Here is a 14,013-nt window from a genome sequence, read left to right on the forward strand (position 1 = left end):
TGTCCCTCCACTCTCCCAAGCATAATGTCTCTCTCCAAGGACTGGTTCCCCCTTGCAACATGTGCAAATTATGTCAGATCCTTTGCCTCCAAGGAGCAGCCTGGTTTCACCCTCTCCAAGATGAACTTGTTTATTCTCTTAACAGTCCATGGTATATTCAGTAGTCTTCTCCACAGCTCAAAGGCATCAACTCTCCTTCTGTCAGCCCTAGTCATTGTCCAGCTCTCTAATGCATAGCAAGTGATTGTAAAGACCATGGCCTGTATCAGATGCACCTTAGTCTCCAGACTGACATCATTGCTCTTCAGTACTTTGGAGAGGTCTTTGACAGCAGATTTTCTTATTTTTAAACATTTCAACCTGTTTTTCAACATTTTTAAAGAGCTATTAAAACACATTTTAATTGCCAGAAAGGGGGAAAATATTAAACCTGTACAAAAATGTGATTGGTGGAAACTAGTCCAGTTTCATATATTCCTAACTAGAAGTCTCTAGTTAGCCACCACTCAGGTGAGCCTCATGGGTTGCAGTCCTGGCAGAGTCCTGCCTGTGGATGTGTCGTGCATGTCCAGTGTTGGGAGTTTTACTGTTTTTAAGCAGGACATGTCTCTTAAGACCTGCCTTTCCCTAAGTGTAGCATATTTTGTATTGAACCTGTTTGGGACCCTAAGCGTATCAGTTTGTCTATAGAACCTATAAGGTGACCACAGGCCTTTGCATTCGACCTATGCTGTTTATTGTGGAATAGTTGGCTAATTCTAGAAAAAAGAATGACAATTTTTAAAATAGAATTTTAATAGTAATTGCAGTTTTAACAGCCATAGTCAATAGTACCAGGACATACTATCAATAATAACATCTAATTTTTTTTAAAAAAAAGTCTTCGTTATATAAATGATCTGTAGTGTGTATAAATAAACCTGATCTTACTTATCATCTGTTCTTGTTTTGTAGTCATACCCCATGGTATTGCAGTATCGACCACGAATTGATTTTGGTTAGAGACCAAGGGGCCCACCAGCCACCAGGATGAATCCTGCACTCTTTGTTTACTCGTCGACAAATTGCACAATGACCAGTGTGTGGACTAGAGGAACACAACCAGATTTTCAGCATGCAAATAAGGCCATTGTACGTCTCTAAACTGTCACCTGCATCTCTGTTGTTTCTATTACGAGCAAACCAAGTGCCATTCTGCGTAAGGCATCTGTCTCACAAGGTGCGCCTGTAGTTGGAATCAGTCAGGTGTGCAGCCACGAGTCAGCTTTTGAAATATTTTGCTTGCCTGCACCAAGATTGTTCTTATGTTTCATCACACTAGCAAACTGGCTCAGTCTTTGTGGTGTTGCAGTTTTCACATACTTAATATTTTATTAATTCTTGTTTAAATAGAGTACTGTACCAGAAACTACTATCTGAAATTATTTTGAATGGGGAATATATTTAGGAAAGTGGTTTCTGCACCACTGTCTTGTTCTCAGTGAGCTTTTTATGTACAAAATAGTTTGCTCTTGAGTGTAAAAATCCTTTTGTGAAGAATTCTAGTTGTTCTTTAGCATTAGAGCACGTCCTAAGTGTCAACATTAGTAGTTACCTGTCTGTGTGGTTCCCCAGAACTGTACCAGGAAGGCATGCTCACCCTCCAGAGTGAAAATATACGTGACTTTTTTGGAGAGCTGACATAAGAGTCACAATTATACAAAATGTTGGCAGGTCATCACATTTACTTCTAATAAAATTAGCGTGTGAGTAAGGTTAATCTTAATGCCTTATGACAAGCGGGTGCTGCTTCCTGAAATGTCATTGTGCAGTCCATTTTCTGTGTGCGTCACTGCACTGTTGATCTCATTTAGTAAGAACATTGTTTTGCTTTTTTAAGTTGGCCTTAGGTTTATGTCACTGTGGCATGAGGAAGGTTGTGAAGATTTTAAATATTAGGACTTTTAGAGCAGGTGACATTAGCTCTTTTATCAATTTCAAAAGTCTCAAAGCAATGGTAGACTAAACCTGTTAGATACGTGTGTATTTTTAAACCATATGCATAAAGTAGAATAAATACAGTATAATAGATGAATATTCTCACCAAAATCAATAGCTTGAGGGCATTTCATTTTAGATCCTATAGTAATCAGAGGAAAATGGCATTATTGTTTTATGTATATAAATTCATTAAGATGAGATCTTTGATAATGTCCTTGATTTTGCAGTTTTATTAAGTCTTCCATTCATTTTGAGGTTTGTCTGAAAGTCAAAGAAAGTAAACCTTTTGAAATTCAACAATTCTTTAAAATATTCTTCCTTGGCAGTTTAAATGGCTTTAAAGTAGGTTAACCCCTGAAAATTAGCAAAAAATGGTGAAAGTTAGGAAGAATAATTGGTTTAGAAATCTGACATGAGCACAATCTGTATTATACACATCATTTTTATACTGTATGATAGATGTGCTACATTTTCAGTAAAATGTATCATAATGAATACCTTCCAAATATCAAAAATGCTTCTTAGAAATAAAGTATTGTGCAGCTCTGAGAAACACATACCAGTACAGCTAAATTCTTGCTGTATTTAATAATATAAAAGGCCAAACTTTATGGTATCTTTTCAATTCTGTCTTCCCCCCCCCAATTCAAAAGGTCTGTATTAAAGTCAAAAGGTCTGTATTAAAGTACTCTGTTGTTTTGAATTTTGTCCAAAAAGTTATGGCAATACTTAGATTATGCTTGTACTTGGAAGGGCTCACAAGTAAACTTTAAAAGGCAGATTTTTACAAAGAATTTTTTAAAAACCTAGCTCTATAAATGGTTGGAACAGACCTTTACACTCAACCAAAAATGGAATATACTACTTAGCTGTGGGAATTATTTTGTTATGCTGTGAAACCTAAAACCCTGACCCTTAAGATAGTATTTTATTATGAATTTGCCACATGTAAGTCAGTGATTAAGGAGTGTTTTACACATTAAAGTTCATTTATTTAGCTTAAAATTAGATAAGGATACATTTTTTAAAATACAAATAAGAATTGGATGTTTTGGGGTCTCCAGCTAAAATGTATAGAGTCTTAAAAGAGTTTTCTGTACATTAGTTATTTAAATTTGACCTGTTACCTGACTGCATATAGTTTCACTATTTTTTTCCAACAAAAAATATTCAGGAAGCAGAGAATTAGGAATGATTTTATCTCAAATTCCTTTCTTTAATATTAATAAATTAACATTTCTAGTGAAATGAGTGGTTTATGTGCCAAAAGATGACAACTGTACATAGAGAAGAGCTTCAGTTATAGTTTGGGGAAAGGTGTCCATCCACAGTGGTCCTGCGTAATTCAGCGTTAGAACTACTGAGTTGCTCCAGCTGACCTCTCGTCTGCAGCTACAACTTCCTGCACCATAATCTACTTTCATGTCTGGATCCCCACTAACATCACCAGTAATTATACCCCCAGTCACTTTGTAAGCTTAGCAAGGTGTTGGGATTAACTTTATAAACTTAGGGTGCTTTAGTTAAATAGTTTACTCAAGTAACCTATAGGAACAATCATCTTGAGTGTGAAATGGGAGAATAAATAAAACTAATTTTTTCTTTAGTTTGTAGTTTCTTAAGCAATAAACAGAAAGAACTTGACTTCTGTAAGAGATTTTTAAAATGTTTTTATCCGACTTAGCAAAGATGTAAAGGGGTCAAGGAATTTTGGAGATGAAGAATAATCGTGATTCATAAACATCACTTATAACTGAAGTAAATCACACCAGTCAATGGGGAAACCAGAATATGACCTTTTCAGTAGGGAAGCAAGAAGCTTTCAGGACGTATGAAAAACAAAAGGCTCATTGTTGAGAGAATACCTGTTCATTCAGTCTGGAGTGGAAATAACATAGGCAGATGTCTTTCTATCACCTTTAGAAAGTATGTTTTTTTTCTTTATTTAAAATCTGTCACATACTAATATGCTACGTTGCATAAATGTAATGAGATGTCCACTCTTACTGTTTATTCAAATGTAACCTAAATTTAAGCTAATTCTTGAGAAAGAAGTTGTGTTTATATAGTATTATGAGCTGCTGTTTAGCTTTAATGAAAATATTTTAAGAGAAGTGCCTCATTGCTAGGGTGTATTTTTGTTTTAAATTTACTACATACATTTTTAGTTATCTGTACCTGTCCCTTCTGGATGGTTTCCTGTTTAAATTGACACTCATAAATTAATCTCTTTTTGAAAGATTTACATAAGAAAATAGTATCACCAAAGATATTTTATTGTTAATTAATAACTCTAGTCAAAGAAACAATTTTAACTTAGAGGTTAGAAAATGTAGTTGTATATAGCTAGACAATAACCTTGATGGAGTGCTAAAATATTCACCAAAGAAAGACTTTCCATGGAATTGTCTTGGTGACATCAGTCAAAGGTAGGATTTTTCTGGCAATAATCATAGCACACTTCCACTTAATGTTCAGTCTACTTCACCAGATTGTGGGAAATCTCAAGATTGAGAAAGAGAGAAATACAACAAATGCCTCCCTCTAGACTCAATGGCACTTAACAACAACAGAGGATAGATAAATGAGAGAAACCTCTTCCTGAAAAAGAAAATTGAAATTGAGGTTTAAAAATTGTAATTTGTTGAGATTTTTTTTTTATTATTATTATTCCATAGCGGCAGTTTAAACTAAAATTACATTTCTTTTCTCCTTTGGTTCTTGACTGTGTGGAAAAGTGATTAAGGAAAGCCGTTGGTAAGAATGATGAAGTATTTACTTGTATAGAAGGTAGTACTTTGTGTTGGACTTAACAGAAGTTCTTTTGAGCAAGTACTTTACTAGGTTTTAGAATTTGTCCATAAAACTAAATTTGACAAAGTGAGTCACAGAACAAAAGCGAACAAAAGTGAGAACTCTCCTCAACAGTTGGTTCCCCTTGGGAGTCCATGTGTGGGCCACCTTCCAGGTAAAGCTCATAGTTTATCATAAGTGTCACTAGGATAACAATGGCTGCATACCCTGGTGAGCTAAGCTTTATACCAATAAGAGGCTGGATGTTGTGGGAACTTCAGAAATGAATGAGTTTGCCATAACTTTAATTTTCTAGATTGTAAACACAAAAACTTGAAATCCTATTACTGTTATTTTAATATATTTATCCCTACAGTTTGGGGAGCAATAGGAACGTAAAACCTATTAGGTCTGGTTTATGAAAAATGAGAAAACATTAAATACACTATAGACAAACTCTTTTAAAGCACAAAATAACCAACTATCTCTGGATTTACTTGATATACTATGTCAGTCGTATTTTGATGGAAAACATCAGTTTGAAAAATCATTAAAATGTACTTAAGTATACATTACAGTGCTTTTATAGTTTTGTTGTTCTTAACACAGTGGCATTTCCCAACATTTTAAAAGTGGTTCTCTTTGTAGTGTAATATAGTTTTCACAAGTAGTGTGCTTGTTAACCGTCCTTATTGTATTTTCAAATAGAGTTATAACAACTAAGCACTTCTTTTTTGAAAATTATAAAATTAAACATTAAAATAACTTATTTTAAATGCTCATTAAAGTATGTCCGTATCCTTGTTATGCCCCCTTTTCTAAGACCTTCATGCTTTTGAATTTTAATTATCTTTAAATCCTGTGAATCTAAGTGAACACATGTATGTCAAATACTGGGTCTGGTTTTCTTTCATTTTATAGAGCTTCATGGAATAAGAAACTAATCTAGCATAAATGAAGATGAAGTATTTCTGGGTAGCATAGACATAGTAAACAAGGTTAACTTATTTATTCATATGCTTCATATGAACATCAGTCCACTGGAGGAGTTCTGCACATTGAAAGTGTAATGGGATTAGCCTAGAATTGCTTGGGGTTGATTTTCTTTTGCGCTGATTTTTAGAAGGGGGGTCGGGGGCCTAAGTGTCCTTATGAAGCTGTGGTCCAAGACAGGAGCTTGTAGGGGAGCAGCAGGGCATGCTGCTTTCCCACCTCGGCTCAGCACGACAGCACGCATCAGTTCTTAACATAGTTGCCCTCACAGTAAAGAAGAATATCATCGACTTTATTGTAAAGTTCTGTTGCTAATTTTCTTTTAAAATATAAGATATTTTAAGCTTTTTGTCAAAAGTGGTAACATCTTAATACAAATAAAAACCTTTTTGTGGTTGTAAGATTTAGCTTATAAATCATTCAAATTGAAGTGAAAGAATTACCAGGTCATTGTTAATGACTTAGTCTATTAAGAATATATGTATTTTTGTAAAGGAGAAGCACTTGTAGATATTTAATCAATACCAGATATATGTCTGTTTCGCAGAAATAAAATGCTGCTTAGAGATTCTCTTTAAATATTTTTTATTTTTGTGCCCAAATGTATTTTCTGTTTGATCTATGGAATGTTCTGTACAAAGCTGTATGGTTGTATTGTTGGGCTAGATGCATTTTTTTAAAAAAAAAAAAATCTGGACTTAGCCAAGTATATTTGACCATGTTAAATATAGTATCTTTGTTATTAAAAACTTGATTGCATAATTTATTGCTGTTTGTCTTTAATATTAGTAGTAGTTGTAGACCACAGCCTCCATTAAAAATGTCTCCTTTGATCCTTTTCCGGTCCATAAGCATGATGATTGGGAGTTCATACTTCTGTATGACACGTGCCACCCTTTAAACCTTGTTACAGCATAGGCACACTAACCATCTGACATGGGGGAAAAATGTCTCCTTTAAGAACTATACCTGTAGCAAATTTTATTGAAATTTATTGAGTATTTTTAAGATCGTAAACATTTTCTTAGTCTTCAGCTGTTTAATTTTAGTATGTGTTAACCTTTTTTTTCTTTTTTTCTTTCCTTTACTAAAATCCTTTGTAAAATTCAGAGAAGAGGGATCTTCATGTCATATTCTCAGCCTTAAGCTCCAGGGGCCCAAAACAGAGACATGACATTCCTTCATTCTTGTGGAATAAATGAAAGATCAGTACTTTTGCTAAAACAAAAGAAGCACACTCTGCATTTTATTTACAAGAAGGGTTCTTAAAATGCACATTGATGATGAAGATGTACTTCTGCTGATAAGCAGATGAGCAGAAGTAGAATAAACTGACTTGGAATTTGAAATTATTCCTTGTTTAACATTACAATAGCAAAGTGTCATTTCTGCTTTTCCCACCATCTTTTTTTTTCAAAATTTTTTTAAGTTTTATTATTTTTGTGTGAGTGTACCATCAAATCAGATCTGACTGGTACAGGAGGAGATTGTCCCTCCTTCCCCGGCAGAGCATCTGGTGGATTCGAACCGTGCGCCTCTGGGATTGTAGTTGCAGCTCCTTAACACTAGGCCACCAAAGCTCCCCTCCCACCATCTTTTGAGATTGGTTAACTTGTGAATAAGGAAGGCCGTGTGGAGGCCCTTAGGGACTTCGAGTTTTATAGAATCTCACAGAGTGGATCACAACCACAAGAACAATGTGTCAAATGTAGGATTGGATTTCATCACGCAAGTTGAGGGTGACATGACTACTAAAAATGACAACTTCAATTCCCAGGATTTAAGAGCATTTGTTGTTATTAGGAGCCATCAGGTTGTGTGAGACTCAACGACCTTATGAACAACGGCCTTTACCAGTCAAGTCATTGACTGTCTCAGTCTCTCTCCATCTAATGTGATGTTGCCTATCAGTCCAGTGGCTAGGATTTTTGTCTTCCTGATGTTGAGATGTAATCTCATATTGAAGGCTGCAGTCTTTGATCTGCAGCAAATGCTTCGAGTCCTCCCCACTCTCAGCAAGCCAGGTTGTGTTAACTGCTTAACAAAGGTTATTAATAAATCTTTGTCCAATTCTGATGGCCCATTCTTTTTCATTGAGTCCAACTTCTTGAATAATCTTAATGTACAGCTAAGTAGGTATGGAACTCTTAACACACACTGTACACTTTATAATTGTTTTCATTAGATAAATCCAAAGAGTCTTATAATTCATTTGTTTTTAGTTGGAGACTATACATCTTTCATAAATGTCACTGGTGATCAAAGAGAGGTCTGAGTGAGGTAAAGACCACCTCGTTCTGCCAATTAGATAACTTAAGCCTTGTTTTGTTAATACCTTCTTGTACCCGCAGAGGGGCTCTGGGTGATGCAAGAGGTTTGCACTTAACTATTAACCTAAAAGTTGATTGTTTAAACCCACCCAGCAACACCACTTGAGGAAAGGCCCTCCGGTCCATGTCCATAAAGGTTACAACAGAGACGGAGCAGCTCTCTTCTACACGTGATGTCACGTTCAGTGAGGATGGACTTAGGGCAAAATGTTTGGGGTTTGGGGATGACTTCTATGCATTTAACTACTGGGATAGTGTGTTTTGTGTTGCACAGCCATCCCCAAAACCAGTGCTTTGAAATCTACCAGCTGTTCCACAAAGGAAGATGGGCAGTCTCCTCTTGTTATAATTTCTAGTTTGTTTGTTATAATTTTCAGCTGAGTGTTGCTGAGTCAGAATTGACTCAGTGGCAGTAGGGTTTATACACATTTATGAGTAATTTAACAGGAACCTTGGAGGTGCACTGATCAGTTACAATTTTTGCATACTAACTGAAGGAAAAGTTGGAAGTTCAAATCCATTCCACCTCATGTTGTTTTTGTTACGTACCATTGAGTCACCTGCCACCCATAGTAACCTTACGTATAACAGCTCCGAATCCTTCCCCGTCCTGAGTCAGTCTTACTAATTCCAACTCACCAACCCCCATTGACCCAAATACTCTTTATCAATCCATCTTATCTGGGGTCTTCCTCTCCTACACTGTCCCTCCACCTTTCTGAGCATGATGTCCTTCTCCAAGGACCAGTCTCTCCTGGCCATGTGCCTAAAATATGTGAGACTGAGCTTCAAAGTCCTAGCTCCAAGGAGAAACTTATTTTTACACTCTCCAAGGTAGACGTATTTGTTTTCTTGGTGGTCCATGATATGTTCAAGACTCTTTTCCAGCACCACAACTCAAATCTGTTGTTCTTCTGACATCTTTAGTCATTGTCCAGCTCTCTGATGCATAGCAAGTAATTGTGAAGACCATGGCCTGGATTCCAGTGTCTAGATTCCTTAGTTTCTAGACTGAGATCATTGCTTTTCAGTACTCTGGAGCGGTCTCTGAAATCAGATTTTCCCAATGCAATTTATCTTTTGATTTCCAGACTATTTGTGCCAAGGGTGTTGATTATGGAGCCAATCAAGCTATAATTGTTAACAACCTCAATCTCATCTCCATCTATCATGTGCTGCTAGTTGGCCCAGTGGTGAGAATCTTTGTCTTCTGGATGTTGAGTTTCAATCCATATTGAAGACTGTAGTCCTTGACCTTCTGCAGCAAGCACTTCAGGTCCGCCTCAGTTTGAGTAAACAGTCATCTGCATATCGCAGGTTGTTGATGAGTCCTCATAAAGCCCTGCTTTCCAAATGATCTGTTCTGAATATAGATTGAAAATGTATGGAGATAGGACCCTTTCCTGACACATTCCTTTCCTGATTTTGAACCATGTAGTGTATGTTTCTCTGCTCATAGGAGAAGGATCTGTCTTTCTCTAGGTTATAGCGTACAGTTTAGAACATTCTATGAGACAGGTCAACTCTGCCCCATATGTCTCTGGGAGTTGACTCAGACTCAGTGGAACCTAATAACCATGATTGACACAAATGATTAACCTACGCAGCTGAAGAATGGTGTGCCAATCTACTAATAAAAAAAAAAAATCAGCATTGAAAACCCTATGGAGTCTAGTTTTGCTGTCACCCAGAGTTGGCTCACCAGCAATTATTTCTGTGCTTCTGTTTGTTTTGTAATGTTCACTTGCTTCAGGAAGTCTGAATAGGTTAAAGCAAGATTAATCCTCGGAAGTGTGTGATGGTAGGTTTTTCCTCCTCACTCTGTGGTGTGGTCTGTGACGAATTACACCAGAGGTTGCACCCCTCCCAATGTTTAGAATCCTCCAGCACCTCCTGCTGAGGTTCACACCCTTAGGAACCAACTTTCAGCAGTGAGTTTGAGTGACTTTGATACCTACAGCGGTAGCCTGTTGTTAGTGATACCTATTGTGAGTGCTAAGTGCTCAGAAATGTAAGTACCTAACTAACTTCAGCTGGAACTCATTCACAGGGCCACACCTAACTGCAGGGAGGCTTGTGGATGTAATCCAGCCACCTTCCTGGGAAGAAGAGAAAGCATTAGCAGGGACCTGCTAATCAACCTCTGGCCCACTCACTTCCATTAAGGGGTCACTGTTGGCACAGTTCTTTCCCAGAAATGTTTGGTCAATACAAGCCTGACTCTGAGCTGCTCACTTTATATACAAAGGTGTAGAGAGATGTTACTCTCCAGCCTGAGGAACTGAGGGTGTTACTGAGCCTCTGTTTTTTGTGTGACTGGGGAAATTGCAGGTCAGTACATTGCTGCACGTGACTGGGGGGGGGGGAAGGAAGGTTCCAGCATACCCAGAAGCACCTCCTAAGAAAGGTCTGGCAATTTTCTTCTGAACAGTGAATCATTGGCAACTCAGTGGGGTACAGTTCTACTCTGACTCACTATTGGAATCCGCTGCACAGCAGCTAGTGGTGATCATTATGCGCGACGTGGTGGGCTACGCCCAGGAGGAGGACGGACAGTTTCTCCTGTAAAGATTTACAGCCTTGGGAACCTGAGGGAAGGTCACCGTGAGAGAGAATTAACTTGACGGCAATGGGATTGGGGTGTGTGAGCTTGTTTTGTGTTTTCCGAATCTGAGCAGTAACTGCAGAAGTTCTAGATGGGGATTGGAAATCTTGGGCCAAGAGAAGCACCCACACTCACCAATCCACAATGTTTCCTTAGGAATCTGTGGAAGGGACAGGAAGTTGGAGGAAAGAAGTGGGTTATTGGGAGTGGATGGGAGAAACCATCCTGAAAAGCCGTCTTCCCGGCCCCACCTAAGGCTTGGTAACCAGGGCTTCCCACAAACTCCTATTCCAAGGTAGCACTTCTTCCTGTTCCCAGCTAAGTTTTGCTGTTGGTTCACCATCCTTCCTTCCTTGCTCCCTCCTGCCCTGCCTCTCCCTGGCTTGGTGCACCGTGGGGAGCAGAGACGGGGGTAAACTTGTTACAGGGCTGCTGGGCTTGACTGATGTTCAAACTTCCTGTATCTCAGCAACCTTTCTGTGTCTTTGGAAAGTCTCCCTACCTGGACCACTCAGCCATTCCTCAGCTTCCCAGAAACAAGCCCCCTTTCACTGAGTTGTGTGACCACCTCCCGCCCCCCGCCCCCACTTAGTCCAGAAACTCACCTCCCGTTTTATGACTGAGGTTTCTCTTCCAGCAGGCCGCCATCCTGCGCAGGGTCCCTGACTCCGCTCAGGCTGATGGGCAGCAGGGCTTCTTGGGGTTGGTCTTCAGGGGGGTGACGCTGTAAGACCCTGAATAAGAAGAGAGGCTGGCTGTGGATATGACATTAGAAGATCTGTACTTCATTTGTACCCTTTTCCAACAAACCCATTACCATTGAGATTTATTCCAACACATAGCAATTCTAGACAGAGCAGAACTGCCCCAAAGGGTTTCCAAGACTATAATCTCGACAGAGATGGTCTAGGACAGAGCAGAACTTCCACACAGGGTGTCCAAGTCTGTATCCTTTCTGGAAGCTGTTGCCACACTTCCCTCCCACTGAGCAACTAGGTGGATTGGAGTCGTTGAGTTAACAACTGACTTCTTAACCATGGACTGTGCAAGGCTCCTCTCAGGCCTGCACCCTGCACACGGAGGGAGCTGTCCTTAATGCTCAGGCTCGAGGCTGGGGCTATGGTAGTTCATGAGTCTCCTTCTTTGGTGCCTTCACTAAATTTTTTTTCTGCTTGGTAGGGTGGAGGGACAGCACAGGAGGGGAAGGCCCTCTAGGAGGTGGATTGATTCAGTGACTGGGATAATTGGAATGGGAGTGTCAGAGACAGTGCGATTGGCACAGGACAGAGTGGAGTTTAGGGCTGTTGTACATAGGGTTGCTATGAGTCACAAGCTATTCGACGGCACATAACAACAACAACAAGCTCAAGTGTGCCAAATACTGTGCTGATGTTGCTAGACTTAGCATTGCATGGTCTACTGAAATCCTCACATGGGCAAGTTAGTGCTGGGCTGTTGAGTGTGTGTGAGAGAGAGAAAGAAAGTGAGAGAGCATAATAGTAGAGATGCAGGTTATTTGGGAAATACAAAGAAAAAAATAGTGCAATCTTGGGGGAGGAGCTAAGTTATTTTAGACATAAGTGCTCACTCCTCACTAAATTTAGGGCAAGTTAGTCTGTCAATCTGAAATAAAATTGCTTCCTGAAAAAAAAAACTGAAAATATTCAACGGAATTAAAAATAATAGCAACAGAATGTTATTCTTCAATGGTCAACGTTTTCCAGATACTGGGTTAGCCTCTTACATTTATTATCTGATTTAATCCTCAGAATAGCCTCATGATGTTAGGTTATGGTCAGAGAGGTTAAGTAACTTGTCTAAAGTCACCCAGTGCCACAGCTGGTGTTTCATTCAAAGTCTGTCAGATTCTCAATCCTGTACACACACGCATCCACTATGGTTTCCAATATTTGTGTGTATAGCAAATTAGTGGAGGCTTCTGAAAGAAGGTCTTAGTTTTTAAAAGAGAATTTACTTGCAAACACTTTTCAAGTGGCAGTTAGTCCCTGAAGGAGATTTGGTGGCCTAGTGGTAAGAAATTGTGCTGCCAACCCAAATGTATGTGTTTCAAATCCATCAGCTGCTCCTTGGGAGAAGCAGGTTACTGCCTCTGAAAACCTACCGGAACATTGACTGAGTTGGTTCTTACATGAGGCCACATAACAACAACCATGTACCCAACAATGCTGTGAGCCTTGCAAAAACAGAACATCTTCCTGAAAGGAGGCTCCTATACGTACCCCCGGCATCTCAGCCATTAAGAAAATTAAATAGTGGTGAGATGTTGTTTTACTATGGATTGAAAATCAACTTCAAGAAAACAAAGATTCTCACACTGGGCCAATTGGCAGCACCATGATAGAGAAGAAATTGAGATTGTTACCAATTTCCTCTTGCTTAGTTTCACAAGCAACACTCTTGGCACTAGCAGTTAGGACATCAAAAGATGAATTGCAGGAAAAGGGGAAAAGGCTAAAAATAAGATAGTAGAGCTTAGAAGGGGGGGCATTAAAGGAATAGAAAAGATTCCATCAACTCTTGGAGAGATGGGGCTATAATAGGCATGTTGTTGTTGATTGCCATCAAGTCCAGCACGACTCAGCAACCCTATGAACAAAAGACCTGAAGCCTTTTGATAACTATTGTTTCTCAAAGTTCATAGAGTTTCCAGAGGCATGTGGTTTAGGAAGTGGATGCCACTCCTGGCATCATTCAGTAGTAATTACTTCCATAAAATACACCATGAAGTGGTGTTTTTTGCATCAGGGATGCATCCTATCTCCATACCTTTTCAATCTATATGTGGAACAGATCTTCCGGGAGGCTGGGCTCTGTGAGGAGGAATGTGACATCATGATTGGAGGAAGAATCAACAACCTTTGTTATGCAGATGACACAATCTTACTTGATGAAACTGAGAAGGACCTGACACATTTGCTGCAGAAGTATTGCAGTCTTCAATATGGATTGAAGCTCAACATCAACAAGATTCTCATGTTTGAGTCAGTTGGCATTACCAAGAGAAGAGACCGAAACTGTTAACAATTTCCACTCTCAGGGACCTCTCCAGAGTGCCAAAGAGGAACAATGTCAGTCCAGCGACTAAGGTGCACCTGATTCAGACCATGGTCTTCACAATTACTTGCTATACATCAGATAGCTGAGCAATGACAAAGGATTATAGAAGAAGAAACAATGCCTTTGAATTATGGTGCTAAAAAAGAGTATTGAACATACAGTGGACTGCCAAGAGAACAAACAAGTTTATCCTGGAAAGGGTGAAACCACATTGCTTCTTGGAGGCAAGGATTT

At 39.0% G+C, this 14,013-nt stretch overlaps 1 protein-coding gene across 1 annotated transcript in view; it reads left to right on the top strand.

The window, feature by feature from the left end:
- PCGF5 (polycomb group ring finger 5) overlaps positions 1-1,198 on the top strand; it is a 59,125-nt gene extending 57,927 nt beyond the window's left edge. Inside the window, exon 9 of the mRNA XM_006880330.1 lies at positions 955-1,198. Coding sequence (XP_006880392.1) covers positions 955-1,002 — 48 coding nt within the window. The 3' untranslated portion in view covers positions 1,003-1,198. The remainder of the gene's footprint in view (positions 1-954) is intronic.
- Positions 1,199-14,013: the final 12,815 nt, after the last annotated feature.

This window comes from Elephantulus edwardii, unplaced genomic scaffold, assembly GCF_000299155.1.
Source record: "Elephantulus edwardii isolate Elephantulus edwardi_28Jun2011 unplaced genomic scaffold, EleEdw1.0 scaffold00007, whole genome shotgun sequence".
In the NCBI taxonomy this organism is placed as follows: Eukaryota; Metazoa; Chordata; class Mammalia; order Macroscelidea; family Macroscelididae; genus Elephantulus; species Elephantulus edwardii.